At 51.6% G+C, this 17,424-nt stretch overlaps 2 protein-coding genes across 4 annotated transcripts in view; one reads left to right on the top strand and one right to left on the bottom strand.

Moving 5' to 3' along the window:
* Window positions 1–2,598, bottom strand: part of LOC137376413 (proteasome activator complex subunit 4-like) — a 227,538-nt gene extending 224,940 nt beyond the window's left edge. For 2 of the 3 annotated variants that reach the window (XM_068044928.1, XM_068044930.1), the window contains exon 1: window positions 2,246–2,598. In XM_068044928.1, coding sequence (XP_067901029.1) covers window positions 2,246–2,574 — 329 coding nt within the window. In that variant the 5' untranslated portion in view covers window positions 2,575–2,598. The remainder of the gene's footprint in view (window positions 1–2,245) is intronic. The other variant, XM_068044929.1, reaches the window with a different exon arrangement.
* LOC137376416 (acylphosphatase-2-like) overlaps window positions 1,830–17,424 on the top strand; it is a 160,277-nt gene continuing 144,682 nt past the window's right edge. The window contains exon 1 of the mRNA XM_068044935.1: window positions 1,830–1,881. The gene's annotated coding sequence lies outside the window, so the exon portion shown is untranslated. The remainder of the gene's footprint in view (window positions 1,882–17,424) is intronic.

The raw sequence follows: 17,424 nt of genomic DNA, 5'->3' as shown, positions 1-17,424 counted from the left end.
GGAATTGCAGGTATAGGTATAGAAATGCAGTGAAATACAAGTAGAAATAAATATTGTTCCCACTAACACGATATCACAATGACAGTGACATCATAATGCACCAACTGATTTTTATGATAATCACTTCAACTAATGCTTTCAGTTGAAAACCTTCAAGTGTTATATAATTTGACATAACAGTCCAAGAAAACATCTGTCAGCCTCACCAATGGAGTTGCTTCACGTGTCAGAAAGGACCACAGCCTATCTTTATCCATACTGAAGCATGAACCATATCAGAGCATTCATTACATAATTTACAACACTAGGGGAAAACCAGTAGAAATTAACAAAAATATTTCCACCAGTAAGGTTGCTGTGTGATGGCTATCATCCAAGTTAGCAACACATCAAGAAATTCAGATGAAAACACAAACCATTTATGATCATTTGCAACTACCTCCTAGAAACAATCCACGTCAATAGTTTATTCCCATCAACAAAACACAAGTGTGAGGGTTTAATTTAAATCTAGCATTGTTAAGTCCAGAGTTTTAAATCCTATTTTTTCCACTTTAATTGGAACGTGAAAGGGTGAGGGTAAACATGGGAAAAGAAAAACATGTGTTTATATAACACCTTATCATCTGTAGTGTGTGGTCACTGCTGTTATGCAAGCAAACACAACAACAAATTTGCACACAGCAATGTTCCTACAAAAGCAAATGAATAAATGAATAATTTTTTTGGCACTGTTGGTTGACAGGCAACTGTTAACCAGGCCAGCAGAAAAACTTTGTTCTTCAAAATGTCCCACAGAATCTTTTATGGGAGAGTAAACAAATCCATAAGAACATTTTGAACAAATGTAATTTCAAAATGCATGCTGCATATCTTATTTCAATGTTATTCAAAACATTTTGCTGGCATAGAATCAAATAATGTTGCAACATTAAAGGGTGCTGAAACAAAATATTAAATTACTGGTAAATTTTGTTTTAATTAAATTAAACAACCACACTAGAGATTGAAATTGGTAATGTACAATGAGGGCTATGAACAACATTAAGTTACCAAATATTAAGAGATCTTTTTACAAATGTGAATGTTTGGAGAGGAAATAAAAGCAGAGAAAAGATTACCACATTTAGTTAATGACGAACACACTTTAGATCATCTTCCACACCTCCACTTAAACCAGTATTTACCAAATACAAATGTGCCATTTCTCAGCCAAATGGGCAAAAGCAATCAATTCTCAGGCCACTACATGTGTAGCTCTTAAGCTGGATATCAGCAGGCACACAATATCTAATTTTCTTTTTATCCAGAAGAAAAGAAATATATCTTGATCAAATAGCCTCACAGGGCAATTTATTTCTTAAATGCTCTGATGACATTTTTATAGAAAGGCAAGGAAACCAGGAATATATTCAAAAGTTTAATAATTTGGTGGCGTCCAAAGCTATAGCTTACAAATAGAAGATTCCTGATAAATTATCTGATCAAAATATTCCTTTAAAACTACGAAATTTCCAGAATCACATATCCTATGCAGTCCAAAAATACTTTTTATTTGAAAGAACCTCAAACACCAAGTACAAACGCCAGACCATGACTAAGCACCTAGGGTAAAACCTTCCAATTTTTTTTTTAGAAAACAGTGCCCAAAAGAACTACCAACATGGAGATGGGGCTGGGGTGTTAAAGAACTAAGATATTTATGCAATTTGAACCAAAACACTGAATTTGAATCCAAAAAGCGGTTCATGTAACATCAGCACTTCCAGCGCGTCCCTTCCTTAAAAACACAGATCAAACTGTGTCAATTGGTAAAAGTGTCGTGTCATAGTCAGCTGTACCTCAAGCACAGGGCAACACAACATTTCAACTTGGTGAAAGGTGAGCTAAAATAAGCTTTTTAAAAACCATTATTATTCATCCTCCCTCTTCCCCTTCGTGACTTCTGGCAAGGTTCGTGAGGTCGCAGCAAAGAGCTACGTTCGTTTTTGAGGGATTTATTTCTATTTTTAAACATCAATTTTATCACCAGCAAGTTTACTGTCTTTAGGGCCTAGAGAGGCGAAAGTGACCCTCGTTAGGCCTGGACCTTTACAAACACCTCCCGGCACACTATCACCCCGGGTACACAGTTATTTAAACTATAATAACCGAGGGCGAGTGAGGATCCGGGAGCCGGACTCGGGGATGAAGTTAAGGCCGCCCCGCCCCGCTTACACTTTCTCAGTGGCCGGTTCACACTCACGTTGAAAGTTTTCTGGTCCAGAACAGAACTCCAGGCCACAGCTCCCGGAGCTGCACAGCCCGGCCCAGGTTGCCTTTAATCTGGCCGAGAAGGTAGTTGGACTCGTGGTCCAGGCGATCCGAGTACGGCAGCAGCTGGTTGTACAGGATCTCCTTCTGCGGCCTGAATCCCAGCGCCTCCTCCCGCCGCCACCGCCGGCGCTTCCACTCGCTCCCATTCTCGTCGCTCATGTCACGATCTGGGCCTCGTCCCGGCTCACAGTCCGACCCCGTCTCACCGGCTTCCAAGTCCCGGTCCATCTGAGAGGCCGAAACAGGCGGATATGACATGGCAGAGCGAGAAGCAAAGTCACCGCCACCCCAGCGCCCTCTGACTCACTTCCTGTCACGGATCAGTGATTGGATCAAACACCCACAGAGGAGGGTGCGGTGGGGTGTCGGGTGATGGGTTGGGGGGAAGTGGGGTAATAGGTAAGGGGGGGAATGGGGATGGGAAGGGGGATGGAGGGGAAGGAGGATGGGGGAGGGGATGGGGAAGGAGGATGGGGGAGGGGATGGGGAAGGAGGATGGGGGAAGGAGGATGGGGGATGGGGGAAGGAGGATGGGGGAGGGGAGGGGGAAGGAGGATGGGGGAGGGGAGGGGGAAGGAGGATGGGGGAGGGGAGGGGGAAGGAGGATGGGGGAGGGGAGGGGGAAGGAGGATGGGGGAGGGGAGGGGGAAGGAGGATGGGGGAGGGGAGGGGGAAGGAGGATGGGGGAGGGGAGGGGGAAGGAGGATGGGGGAGGGGAGGGGAGGGGGAAGGAGGATGGGGGAGGGGAGGGGGAAGGAGGATGGGGGAGGGGATGGGGGAGGGGAGGGGGAAGGAGGATGGGGGAGGGGAGGGGGAAGGGGGATGGGGGGAGGGGAGGGGATGATGGGGAGGGGATGGGGGAGGGGAGGGGGATGGGGGGAGGGGAGGGGGGATGGGGGATAGGGGAGGGGAGGGGGATGGGGGAAGGAGGGAGGGGAGGGGGAAGGAGGGAGGGGAGGGGGAAGGAGGGAGGGGAGGGATGGGGGAAGGAGGGAGGGGAGGGGGAAGGAGGGAGGGGAGGGGAGGGGGAAGGAGGATGGGGGAGGGGAGGGGGAAGGAGGATGGGGGAGGGGAGGGGGGGGGGGGGAGGGGGATGGGGGAGGGGAGGGGAGGGGGAAGGAGGATGGGGGAGGGGAGGGGAGGGGGAAGGAGGATGGGGGAGGGGAGGAGGATGGGGGAGGGGAGGGGGAAGGAGGATGGGGAAGGAGGATGAGGGGGGAGAGGATGGGGAAGGAGGATGGAGGAGGGGGGAGGGGAGGGGGAAGGAGGATGGGGGAGGGGGGAGGGAAGGAGGATGGAGGAGGGGGAAGGAGGATGGGGGAGGGGAGGGGGAAGGAGGATGGGGAAGGAGGATGGGGGAGGGGAGGGGGAAGGAGGATGGGGGAGGGGAGGGGGAAGGAGGATGGGGGAGGGGGAGGGGAGGGGGAAGGAGGATGGGGGAGGGGAGGGGGAAGGAGGATGGGGGAGGGGAGGGGGAAGGAGGATGGGGGAGGGGAGGGGGAAGGAGGGAGGGGGATGGGGGAGGGGGAGAATGGGGGAGGGGGAGAATGGGGAAGGAGGAGGGGGAGAATGGGGAAGGAGGAGGGGGAGAATGGGGAAGGAGGATGGGGGAGGGGGAGAATGGGGAAGGAGGATGGGGGAGAATGGGGAAGGAGGATGGGGGAGGAGAAGGAGGATGGGGGAGGGGAATGGGGAAGGAGGATGGGGGAGGGGAATGGGGAAGGAGGATGGGGGAGGGGGAATGGGGAAGGAGGAGGATGGGGAAGGAGGATGGGGGAGGGGAAGGAGGATGGGGGAGGGGAAGGAGGATGGGGGAGGGGAATGGGGAAGGAGGATGGGGAAGGAGGATGGGGGAGGGGAATGGGGAAGGAGAAGGAGGATGGGGGAGGGGAAGGAGGATGGGGGAGGGGAATGGGGAAGGAGGATGGGGGAGGGGAAGGGGGATGGGGAGGGGAAGGGGGATGGGGAGGGGAATGGGGGAGGGGGATGGGGAAGGAGGGGAGGGGAATGGGGAAGGAGAATGGGGAGGGGGATGGGGAAGGAGGATCGGGGAGGAGGGAGGGGGAGGAGAATGAGGATGGGGAGGGGGGAGGAGAATGAGGAGGGAGGGGGAGGAGAATGAGGATGGGGAGGAGGGAGGGGGAGGGGGAGGGGGAGGAGAATGAGGATGGGGGAGGAGGGAGGGGGAGGAGAATGAGGATGGGGGAGGAGGGAAGGGGAGGAGAATGAGGATAGGGAGGAGAATGAGGAGGGGAGGAGAATGAGGATAGGGAGGAGAATGAGGGATAGGGAGGAGGGAGGATGAGGAGGAGGGATGGGGAGGAGGGAGGGGGAGGAGAATGAGGAGGGAGGGGGTGGAGAATGAGGATGGGGGAGGAGGGAGAGGGAGGAGAATGAGGAGGGGGAGGAGAATGGGGAGGAGGGAAGGGGAGCAGAATGATGGGGGAGGAGGGTGGGGGAGGAGAATGAGGATGGGGGAGGAGGAGAAAGAGGATGGGGGAGGTGGGAGGGGGAGGAGAATGAGGATGGGGAGAGGAAATGAGGAGGGGGATGGGTGTGAGGGATGGTGGGGATTGAAGATGGGGGGAATGAGGATGGTAGGGGATGGGGGGAATGAGGATGGTGGGGGAGGGGGGAATGAGGATGGTGGGGGAGGGGGGATGGGGGGGAATGAGGATGGTGGGGGAGGGGGGGAATGAGGATGGTGGGGGATGATTATGGGGGGATGGGGATGGGGGGAATGAGGATGGTTGGGGATGGGGGGGAATGAGGATGGGGGGGGTGGTGGGGGATGATTATGGGGGGATGGGGATGGGGGGGAATGAGGATGGTGGGGGATGGGGGGGAATGAGGATGGGGGGAAAGAGAATGGGGGGAATGAGGATGGTGGGGGATGGGGGGAAAGAGAATGGGGGGAATGAGGGTGGTGGGGGATGGGGGGAATGAGGATGGTGGGGGTAGGGGGGTAGAGGATGGTGGGGGATGGGGGGAATGAGGATGGTGGGGGATGGGGGGGAATGAGGATGGGGGGGGATGGGGGGGAATGAGGATGGGGGGGATGGGGGGAATGAGGATGGTGGGGGATGGGGGGAATGAGGATGGTGGGGGATGGGGGGAATGAGGATGGTGGGGGAAGGGGGGAATGGGGATGGGGGAAATGATGACGGGATGGAGGAATGAGGATGTGGGGAGGGGGATGAGGAGAGGGGGTGGATGAGGTGAGGTCGGGGGATGAAGGAGGAAAGGGGGGATGAGGAAAGGGGCGGAGGGATGGGAATGAGGGAAGGTTGGGGGGATGAGCGAAGGTCGGGGGGATGGGAAGGCAAAGGGGGATGAGAGGAGGGGGAGGGAATGAGGAGAGGGGGTTGAGAGGAGGGGGGATAAGGGGGATAGGGGTAGGGAAGATGAGAAAGGGGATAGGGGAAGGGGAGATGAGAAGGGGGTATGGGGAGAGATGGAAGGGGGATGAAGGAGAGAAGGAAGGGAAGGGAAGGGGAGGAGAGAGGGGAGGAGGAAAGGGGAGAGGGGGGGAGGAGGGGAACATGTGGAGGGGGTTTCAGAGGGTGAGGGGACAACAGGGGAAGGGAGCCAGGTGACATTCAGGGATTGGGGAAAGAGGGGTTTAGGGGGAATGGGAGAGAGGGGATGGGAGAGGAAAATAGGGAGGGGGTAGAGACAGGGATAGATAGGGATGGATGGGAATGGGAGAGGAGGGTTGCAGGGTGGAATAGGGTGGTTCAAGGGAATGGAGGTGATTCAGGAGGAAGGGGCTAGAATTCAGCAGGGAGAGGAGGGATGGGGAGAGAGGAGATCGAGAGGGATGGGGAGAGTGGGTGCAGGGGGATGGGGAGGGCAGTGTGCAAGCGGATAGGGAGAGGGAAGATGCAGGGGGATGGAGTGAGGGTGGATTCGGCAGGATGGGGAATTCAGGGAATGGGGAGAAACATTCAAGGGATTGGGGAGCACAGGGAAGATTCAGGGGAAGGAGAGAATTGGGGAGAGACATTAAAGAGATGGGGAGATAATTGAAGAAAAAGAGATTCAGTAGGATGGGGAGAGGGATTCAGGAGAAGGAGAGAGCGGGGAAAGGAGAGAATTGGGGAGAGAGATTCAGCGGGATGGGGAGAGGGAATTGGGAAGGGGAGAATTTGAGGGAGGGAGTCCTGGGAAGATGAATTGGGGAAGAAATTCAGGAAAAAGAACCATTGGGGAGATCAGAATTTCGCCAGGACCATGTGGTTCCGGAGGTGAAGTGAGAGTGACTGCCCTTGACATCAAAGCAACATTTGACTGAGTGTGGCATCAAGGAGTCCTAGTAAAGCTGAAGTCAGTGGGAATCGGGGGAAACTCTTTGAATTATTCCAAGAACAAAGGAAGATGGTTATGTTTGTTGGAGGCCACTCATTTCATTACCAATGCTTCCAATACACGATACAGTTTGTTTTTTGCACAACTGGGGAGTCCCCTTCACTGTAGTTGGCAGTACTCTTGACCATGTTAGTTCCATTTCCTACATTCCGTCCCTCACCCTTCCCCTCCCTCTTAGAACCGCGATAGGGTTGCCCCTGTCCTCACCTTCCACCCCATCAGCCTCCACATTCAACAGATCATCCTCCACCATTTCCACCACTTCCAGTGAGATCAAACACATCTTCCCCTCCTTTTTACTGTTCTAAAGGGACCATTCCCTTCGCAACACCTTGGTCCACTCTTCCATCAATCCACCCGCTGCCCTTCCCACCGCATCTTCCAAGGCAAATGCAGGAGATACAGCACCTGCTCTTTTACCTCCTCCTTTTCCATTGTCTGGGGCCCCAAACACTCCTTTCAGGCAAAGCAGTGATTTACTGGTGGTACTTTCAATTTAGTACACTGTATTCATTGCTCAGGATGCAGTCTCCTTTGCATTGGGAGACCAAATGCAGATTGGACAACCGCTTTGCTGAACACCTATGTTTAATCTGTGGATGCACTTGCTAATGCCGCAACTGCAGGGGGCGGACTTCCAGCCCATACACAGTTACAGTGCCTGTGAAGTCAAAGCCAGGGATAACCTCGGCAACTGCCTGCATTAAAGATGGCATGGATCTTTACAGAGTCCTCTCAGGCCACTGCAAAAGAGCTTGCAGGGCTAAGAGGGCACCTCTCGACAGGCGCATACAATTGGTAAGAGGTGGGCACTCCCCCTTGCGGGGTGACAGTTGACAATGGCGGCGGTGGACGAGGAGCGGTGACACAATGGTAATTTTGACATGCTTTAAAGGTCAGGCCTCCACTTTGGCAGCAGCAATGGAATTTAAATGGTTGCTACTGCGGAAGCTGCACATACCTCAAGAGGTGCTTCACCCAGAATCTCAACGCAGCAGCCTTGCTGATAGAGAATGTCTCCTATCTCCTGGTTGGGGGATGGATGCATAAATGGCACATAGCTGGTGTTAATTGGAGCAGCTTAATGGAATCTTGTCATAAACAATAGGTTGAGATGCATTTGCCCCTTAGAAGAAACAGCAATTCCAAAATTCCAGGGGCAGGAAGGGCCTAAGACAGGATTTGCAGCTCTGCAAGGCTAGGAATTTCCAATGCAGCCAATTTACACCTTGTTTCTCCGAGAGAATCAACACATTTGGGTTCAGGGATGGCTGAAGAAGTGCCTGCCCTCACAGCAACATGCAATTGAATGAGTTGTGACAGGACTTTTGTGTTTGTCAGCTGCGCCACTGTTTAGAAGGCACAGGTTGCCAGGACCGATTCATTAAAGGAGAAATACATTGTTAAAGGGACACTGCTGACTGAGATTACTTGTGAGATATTTGGCCCTATCTTGGGACTCACCATAGCTACTGTGAAAGAGTTTTCACCCTTCTACGCAGAAAGTTTTCTCCTATAGTCTGCATTAAGAATCAAGAGTATTTGTGGGGGGTCCACTCCAAGTGGAAAGCAGCAAAGGTGGAACCAGCAAGAGAATCCACATTCACACTTCACCAAGAAATCATGGGCTCTGTGCACTGGTGGTTGGGTGGTTCACTCACATGGCACAAACTGCACATTCTGGGTTGAATTTTGTGAGCTCGGCATGTTTCCGGGCGGCAGCACCAGAAGCGGGTGCCATCGCTGCATGTCTTATGTGCGGCCAGCTGACTGCAATCACACGGTGGCTGGCCAATTACCATAACCAAGGTGCAGGACCCATCCTATTGCAGGACAGGGGCGGACTACGAGGTGTTGATGGCAGCATCAGCTGATGAAAATGCAAGTGCTGGCACCATCTTTAAAGTGCTGCCAGTCCTGGTCCTGTTTGTACTGCTGCTTTTCACTGATGCAGTGACTCTGGGGTGCTACTGGATGCCCCCAACCCCACTACTACTACTGCTGCTGTTGCTGCTGAATCCCTCCCCCTCCACTGCTGCTGTTACTGCTGGACCCCCCTCACTGCTGTTGTTGCTGCTGGACCTCCCTCACTGCTGTTGTTGCTGCTGGACCTCCCTCACTGCTGTTTTTGCTGCTGGACCTCCCTCACTGCTGTTGTTGCTGCTGGACCTCCCTCACTGCTGTTGTTGCTGCTGGACTCCCCTGCTCCACTGCACCAGGACTGAGAACCCAATGGATGGACTGGGAGCCAACTGGGACCATGTCTGAGGTAAGACATCGGGTGGCCCCAAGGTTTAGCAATGCCTCCCTGGAAATTCTACTCCAGCCTACAAGGCAAAGGCAGGAGCACCTCTTCCCAAAGGATGTCAAGAAAAGATCCTCCCGTTTGACCAAGCAAGCCTGGACAGAGATAGCAGAGGATGTCAGCAGCCATGGGATCACCCTCCCAGCACTGGGTCCAATGCCGCAAGAGGGTCAATGCCAATGTGAGTCCTCCATACCAATCTCCTCTTTGGGGCTTGCATGTGGCTACTCGGGAGGAAGCACTACATGAGGAGGGAGTGATCAACGATCAACCAGCAGGTGGCAAAGGGATAAGGCATCAGTACATCCTTTCAGATGCATGTGTGCATCTCGGCAACAGGCCGTCTTTCAGAGCTCATCCCTGCTACATCCCCTCAGAGCAGACATGAGGAGAAGCCATTTTGGAGACCCCATCAGAGGACGGGGGGGCCGGTGGTAGGGTGCTGTGGGGATGAGCCCTGAAAGAAGATGGCCTGTTCTTTCTGTGAGTTCTAACTGTGTCCCTTTTTCTGTTTGTTGGAGAAACGGGCCCATAACACCAGGATATTGAGAACTGGCAGTGGGATCCCTGATATGCATGCTGTGCCGCTGGCAGAGCAGGAGGCTCAGGAGCTAGCTGGGCCCAAGGTGGCTAAATAATTGCGGATGGTGAGACTAGAATGTCCACCCAAGAGAGTGAGGAGACATTGTGTTCATGTGTCCTTCACCACACTTCTGGAGATCCACATCACGCATGGTTGGCATGAGGAGATCTGAACAACCTAACCCATAAATGTTTGTGTTCTCTCATGCAGATTGTGGCATTTCGAAGGCAAGCACAGCTGCTGGGACGCAGCCTGCCGTCAACCTCTGAGGAGGAGGGGGAGCAGTCAGATGATGCACCGTCACATCATTCCCCTGCACCCTCCACCAGCGCAATATTCTCACATCAGTGGTTATACACTTGGGCTTAGATTCAGAGTGACAAGCTGCTGAGGGCACCACACTCATGCCCGAGCAGCTGACGGAGGCTGCGACATGTGAGGCAATTAACAGTCGGAGTACTGTGAGAGGCTGGGCCCATGCTGAGCCCCAGGTAGATGACGAGCCTCTGATGTTGGCAGCACAGAACATGCTGGAGTTGCACAGAGAGATAAGGGAACATCTGGTGGAGCTGCCAGAGGCAATGTGCAGCCATGGAGGAGTCCATCCATCCATGAGTGCTGCCATGTCTCAGGCGTGAGCACATGGATTCCTCCATTGAAGACCCTCATGGAGAGCCAAATCTCACTAATGCGCGCAGACCTGCACACCATCCCCTTGGCCATGAGCTCTACGCAGCAGTGGCAAGGCGAGAGAGGGACGAGGTGCCTGGAGTCTCCACCAGGTCCTCGTCCGTCTCAGGTTAGCAGGGAGGTGCAAGTAAGCCTTGAAAGGGAGCAAGAGAAGTTGCCCTCCATATCTGGGGGCTTCCCTCAGGGCGTTTTGAGTATGGACAGCAGCTCCTCAGCCTGTGTACCAGTGACCCCAGCTCCAGTAACTGGGCAGCTACTGAGGAAGCTCCTGCAGCTCTGCAGGAAGCTCCCAGATAGCCAGGCCCTCCAGGCTTCAGGCAGCCAGAGGACAGTTGCCAAAGTCATCCAAGGCCAAGGGACAGCCCAATCAGCAGTCTGCCTCCACCTCAGCTGCCAGCGCAGGGGTCACATCACGTGGAAGCACATCAAAATGTATAAAGAAGAGCCCCTGGATGCACTTGGGTTTCACGGGTGTATTAACTTTGGCCTTGTCATTGGTTGCTGCAATTGTGTGAATAAATGGAGGTCAAAATCATTGTTCTAAATGGTTTATGCTTTCATTGCTGCCTTATCAGATGCAACCATCACTCTTGTTCCCTCAATGGGCTGCCAGCGTAGGCACGCCACGTTTTGTGAGCTTCTTAGATGTGTCAGAGCGCGTGGTGAACCTGAGCACTAGGCACTGGAGTGCGATAGGAAGGAAATGACCGACGGAATACAGTGAGGTGAGTCTTTATGGAGTTCACTTTGAGAGGCCGTCATGGTAACAGGAACCAGGTATGTATGAGATTGTGCCATGCCTCCCTTGCATGTCTTTCAATGGCCCTGGCCTCCAATGCAAGGGGTTCAAGATCCAATACTGCCTGCTCAGTAGCCTCCTCCACATCCTCCTCATCGGATGAGGACTGGTGATCAATCATGTTCTCTTCATGCAACGCTTCCCCCCTTTGCTCTGCTAGACTGTGCAGAGCACAGCAGACCACCACAATAAATGGTATCCTTGCCAGGGCATACTGCAGAGCTGCATTGGATCGATCAAGAAACCTGAATCTCATCTTCAGCAGCCAAATGGCCTGCTTCATGGTCGCTCGGGTGGACCCGTGGTAGGTGTTGTATCTTACCTCTGCTGCAGTGCAAGGGTTTCTCACAGGGGTGAGTCGCCAATTCTTCAATGGGTAGCCCTTGTCCCAGAGGATCCATCTCTGAAGGTATGCAGGTGGTCTGAAAAGCTGTGGCACCTGGGACTGTTGAAGTATGCAGGCATCCTGGCTGCTCGCCAGGAACCAGGCGCATACTTGTAGGACGTGCTTCTGGTGGTCAGAGACCAATTGGACGTTGATGGAATGTAAGCCCTTCCTGTTGTTGAAGGCTGCTGGCTGCTCCATGGGAGCCTTGATGTCCATGTGTGTGCAATCAATGATACCTTGCACCTGGAGGAATCCAGCGATGGCACCGAAGCCGATGGCCCTCTCTGCTTGACTGTCAGCATTGGTTCGGTGCTGCACATTGTCACCGGCCCTCTTGAACATGGCATTGGTCACCTCCAAATTGCAGCAATGGGCTGCTACCTGGGAGACCCCACATATGCTCCGAGTGGATCCCTGGAAAGCCAGTCGTGTAGAAGTTGAGTGCCATGGTGATCTTCTAGGCCACGGGCATTGGATGTTCACCAAAGCTCATGGGTTGCAGCTCATCATGCAGCATGGCGCACAAGTCAGTAACGGCTTCCCTGGAGAAATAGTCTTCGCTGTCACTGCCAGTTGGACATTTACAGGTAGTTGGGGCGAATCCGATAACTGCTCTGGAGTGGATACGACCTTCTTGGCATGGCCGGCTGCTGCCGCTCCCCTATTCACGCTTCACTGGGGTGCCCAACCAGATCCTGGCCCTCCCTCTCTCTGAGCCACTCCTGCATAGCACAGGTATCCACAAAGACTGGGTTATGAGACCAATGCCAGCTGGTCTCTGCCCCTCCCATGCGCTGCCCTCGGAGAGACAATCTTGCCATGGGACCTTCCTGTTGCTACTCCCCTCTGAAGCTGTGCTAATGCCACTCAGCACCGATCCTTGCAAAGAGCTCAGCACCCGAAACACGCCCACCCATGCAGATAGCCCAGCACCCAAGAATCCACCAGCCTTTGCAGAGAGACCAGCACCCGAGAATGCACCGACACTTGCAGAGAGCCCAGCACCATAGGCTGACAATGGCTCCACCACCCTCCCCCCTTCCTCTATCCACTGTTCACCATGGCTGCCTTCCTGTGGCAGCACTGAGGCCTTGTTAGTGATCTGAAGGCATGTGATCCCTTTGCGCCTTTGACTAAATTTGAAGCCTCCCCACCGCCCCCCCCCAATAAAATTGGCTTCAATTTAATGCAAATGCATTCTAACAGCTGTTCACCAATTCAAATTGCAGTCCTGCCACATTGTGGCAGCAATGCTGCTTCGGTGCTTTCCCGCTGCTGACAAAATCCAGAATCAATGTCGTGACATCAGGTTTCCAGGCGAGCATGATCACCCTGATTTTACAGCCACCCCTCACCCCCTTCCCACGCCTCCAATCCTGCTCCTGCTGGCCGGATAAAATTCTGTCCCCCTGTCTTGAGAGCGAGCCAGTGTTTGTGTGTGTGAGCCAGCAAAGGTTCACCAGACTTGTTCCCGGGATGGCAGGTAAGATGTTTCCCCTTGTTGGTCAGTCTAAAACTAGGGGACGCAATTTCAAAATAAGGGGGAAACCACTTAGGACCAAGATGAGAAGACATTTCTTTGCTCAGAGGGTTGTGAATCTTTGGAGTTCTCTACCCCCAGAGGGCTGTGGAATCTCAGTCATTGAGTATGTTTAAAGCAGAGATTGACAGATTTCTAAATACCAGTGACATAAAGGGATATGGGGTTAGTGTGGGAAAAAGGCATTGAAGTGGATGATCAGCCATGATCGTATTGAATGGCAGGGCAGGCTCAATGGGCTGAATAGCCTACTCCTGTTCCTATGTTCCTATACTGAATGCTCCCCAGGCATTTAATATCTTCAGCCATCCACGTTGTTTGACAGACACCAGCTGACAACCACGGAATCTCAGAAGGCTCTGTACGGTTGTCTCAGGGCTGGGAAAACACGAGGAAGAAGGTGTTGGTATGCAAGTGTCATTGTTTTCTTCCATAGTGGTGGCTCTCCCAGTGTGATAGGGCACTGGGAAGATGGCTCCTCAGTTGAGGGAAGTGGAACAGTGTGCAGGCAGGTGTATGTATGGTCCAAGAGCTCATTAGACCAGGGGGTAGGATCATTGTCATTTAGGGATGGTGATGTGAGGCTACTGTCCCTTGGTGCAGCATGCAGAATCACCAAAGCCAGCTGGAAAAATGGGTCTTAGAGTATGGTCAAATGCTCACCAGAGCAGGTGGTAAGATCATTGTCATCCAAGGGTGGTAGCTTGAGGCTGATGTCCTCCTGACCGTCAGTGAATTGTGAGGTGTCACGAACATGTGCTATGCTGAATGATGATTTTTTTAATCCACTGGCTGGAAACCTGAATTAATTTTTTTTTAAACAGAAGAAGGAACAGATAAAAGGTGACTGCTAGCAGTTAAGATGGCCACCGCAATTTGCATCATTATACCCTACATTCCAATGATTTGAGGTGGAGACAAATTATCTGGCCAGTCCCCTCCAGAACAATGACTTGGGGAATTTTGAGTGAATTACCTGTCCTGCACCCATAAACAAGACATTAAGGCATCACTTGGGACATTAAACTGATAGAGATGAATCATTCAAACCTAACCACTTGAACAATGAAACCTTGGTTGAGAGAAGGGAATTCCTAGACATGAACGAATTAAGTTGTAAGAGGAAATACACACTGAGCCATCATGTTGAATCACTGGGTGATGGTCATGTGACAGGCCCACCATCTGTGTATTGAAGCTGGTGTTTTCTCTAAGGCAACAGAGACAAGCAGCTAGACACCAACCAGAGAAGACCCAAGTGGGGGGTCCCTCCTCCCTCTCTCTCTCCAGTCCACCGTACAAACTTGGAACCTGCCGGCTGGCCGCAACTATCTAGGCCTATCACTGCTGCAGACAGAGACTTAGTGAAGGAAATCACCTGAATCGCTATCTCCAGGAAAACCTCGAATCAGCTGGACACATCTGCAAGCCGGATGCCTCAGGACCACCGAGTTCAGAGTTCAGCCGGAAGACAGCCGAGTCACCAAACTCCACAGACTGTATATCCCTTTTTATTTCTCCAGGCTCTAATCTAACCAATCTATCCTTCCTCAATCTGTAACCAATTCATGTGTGTGTGTGAAAGTTGGAGCGTAGTTTATTATTTTACTTCAATCAGTTTAAGTACAACAAAGCTAACTTCTTTTTTTGTTAAATGTAAGAAAACCTGTCCAATTGGTTCGTTTATGATCATAGCATGTAAATAGTTAAACACTCACTGGATTGGCAAGTACATCTACTTTAAAAAAGAAATAAATCCTGTTGCGGTCAAACAAGGAAAGGGACAAGTGGAGAGCTCTTCGTCTTCTCCTCACCTGACTATAGCAGCGGGATCATGAAAGTCAGTTGGAACAGTGGGGCCTGCTTCATCCAAATCTAACTCATGCCAATTGTGCAAGGCATTACTCAGCTCAGTGCTTTCATCAAGACATGCCATCTCATCTACCAGTCCTCGCTGCCAGTTGTGAATGTGATGTTCCAGACAGAGCACTCTTCGCTGGAAACTTGCTGCTCCACTGTATGCCAAGATTCCATGTAGCCGATGCACAAGGTCCCTGGCTACATGGTACTTCGCTTGCTTGTCATGGGACCTTGGCTGGGCCTCATTAACAATAACTGCTGCAGCCATGTCTGCCTCCCTGCCTCCATGGGCAACCAAGATGCTCGCCAATGGCTGATGGGGGCAAGTCTCCCCAGAGATGAGCCCAGGTGCTTCTGCACAATGATAGCGTGTTTGCAGGGCAACAAATTCTGAATCAGAAGCTGCAGTAGCAGATAGTTCGGCCATCATGTGTCTGCCATCCTTGTCACCAGAAGTCACTATGCCCGTGTCCTGCTGCTTGACGCACGCTGGAGGTAATGATGATTTTCATGCATCAGGCTCACAGCAAAACTGGTGAACCCTTCATAGAATGTTTGTAGATCAGATGTTGACTCTGCAACACGCTTGAAAGAGGCTCCCTGCAGGAATGTAGAATAGGAGTGCTCCTGATCCAGCACACTATTGTGGGACACCAGCATTGAAATTAGGGCGGCACAGTAGCGCAGTGGTTAGCACTGCAGCCTCACAGCTCCAGGGACCTGGGTTCAATTCTGGGTACTGCCTGTGCGGAGTTTGCAAGTTCTCCCTGTGACCGCGTGGGTTTCCGCCGGGTGCTCCAGTTTCCTCCCACAGTCAAAGACTTGCGGGTTGATAGGTAAATTGGCCATTGTAAATTGCCCTTAGTGTAGGTAGGTGGTAGGGAATATGGGATTACTGCAGGGTTCGTATAAATGGGTGGTTGTTGGTCGGCACAGACTCGGTGGGCCAAAGGGCGTGTTTCAGTGCTGTATCTCTAAATATAAATAAATAAATGTATTCCTTCATGGATGAGCAGGAGTGGAGAAGGTGCTTTATCTTGCCATTTTCGGACTCAGTCCGATTGTTGATGTTATTCACAAAAGGTAGAATGGTACTTTGAAAGTCTGATGCTCACATCTCCTTCTGAGGAAGCCAGTTAATAAGCAGATACTCCTGCAAGAGTCAGTGGAGGCGCCCAATCCTTTCCACATATCTTGTTACTTGCTGCTGCAAGGGTGCATGACCCACCTTACTGCAAACTTGAAACAAATGGCTGCTTATGATCATCTTCCAATGTGTAGCTGCAGATCTTACTCCTGCTCTGCATAACATGGAATTGGCACGGGAGCACAGTGGCAGCTGGGAGATGCTTCTTGAATGCATTGATGTTGGCATGCTAGACCCCCGTCCGGCAAAGGATGAGGCATATTAAGTTTGTCATATGAACATTGATTTAAAAACTGTTGCTGAAGTGAAGAAAGGACTTGTTTAAAAAATCACCAGGCCCTTGGCTGGAAAGATATTTGCATATTAACAGCCAGTGCTTGCAATGACAAAGGGGCTTTTCCCTGCTCCAGTTTAACCCACAATGGACTTTGAGCACCAGGTATTGTGTGTAAGAAGAGACATTCCAGGGTCAGCTAAGACCAAAGAATCCACAAACAGACGTGGTCATACCAGCTAGTCACATGACTAACCTGCTTGGCAACCTGGGTTTTTTGGAATTGTACAAACAGTTTGTCTGTTTACTCCTGGACTGAAAGGACCTCTCCTGGCTGGCTCACCACAGCCTCTCCTGTCTGGTCCCATCTCTTTCTCACAGAACTCCAAATCAACTGAAGACACATGAACCCCAAGAGAGAAAAGTCTCCTACAGTGAAAAAGGTTTAAGAAGTATACTGGGCCCCCAACGAAAAGCAAGATCTACCTACAATCAAGGACTCTACAGTGAGCACAAAGGTCTGTAACAAAAACCCTCTTCAGGGATTACCTCAAACTTTTCCACTTTATTTCTTCTGCTCTGTTCTGTTGCTATCTGCATGTGTGTATCATATATGCATGCTAGCGTGGGCGCATCGTGTATCCGTAGGCGTTAACCGAATTAGAGTTTAAGTTTAATAGATTTCAACCTTTCTTCTTTAAACCTAAGAAAACCTGTTTATTCTGCTTTCTTTGCCTTATAATTGGAAAGCAGTGAACAAGGATTCACCAAGGGGGGGCTAAAAAAATGGTGTGTTTAAAAATTAAACCCTTTTACGGTAAGACCAGGTGAAGGTTGAGAGGGAACCCAAGACCCCTGTCTCACCTGGTCTTAACAATGTCCTTTTTATTACCAGCTGCACCAGATCAATGCAGGATCCCATTATTCCAACACACCTACAATCTCATCCAGCATCTTAGCCACCTTATTCCTCACTATGGCATAGAACACAACCCTGCCCCTGCCAAGATTTTCCTGCATGTTACGGGCAGGTGGAAAATGGGGTGTCTGGTTTCCACTTGTCACCTCCCAACTGACCACAGTTTTTGTTGAACAAGTGTTTCATCCCCTGTGCTTTGCCAAGTAAACAGACAGTGGCAGGTTTTCTTGTAGGT

The sequence above is a fragment of the Heterodontus francisci genome, chromosome 13 (assembly GCF_036365525.1).
Source record: "Heterodontus francisci isolate sHetFra1 chromosome 13, sHetFra1.hap1, whole genome shotgun sequence".
In the NCBI taxonomy this organism is placed as follows: domain Eukaryota; kingdom Metazoa; phylum Chordata; class Chondrichthyes; order Heterodontiformes; family Heterodontidae; genus Heterodontus; species Heterodontus francisci.
The sequence above is the reverse complement of the archived record's forward strand: the minus strand, read 5'-3'. Positions and strand labels throughout refer to the sequence as shown.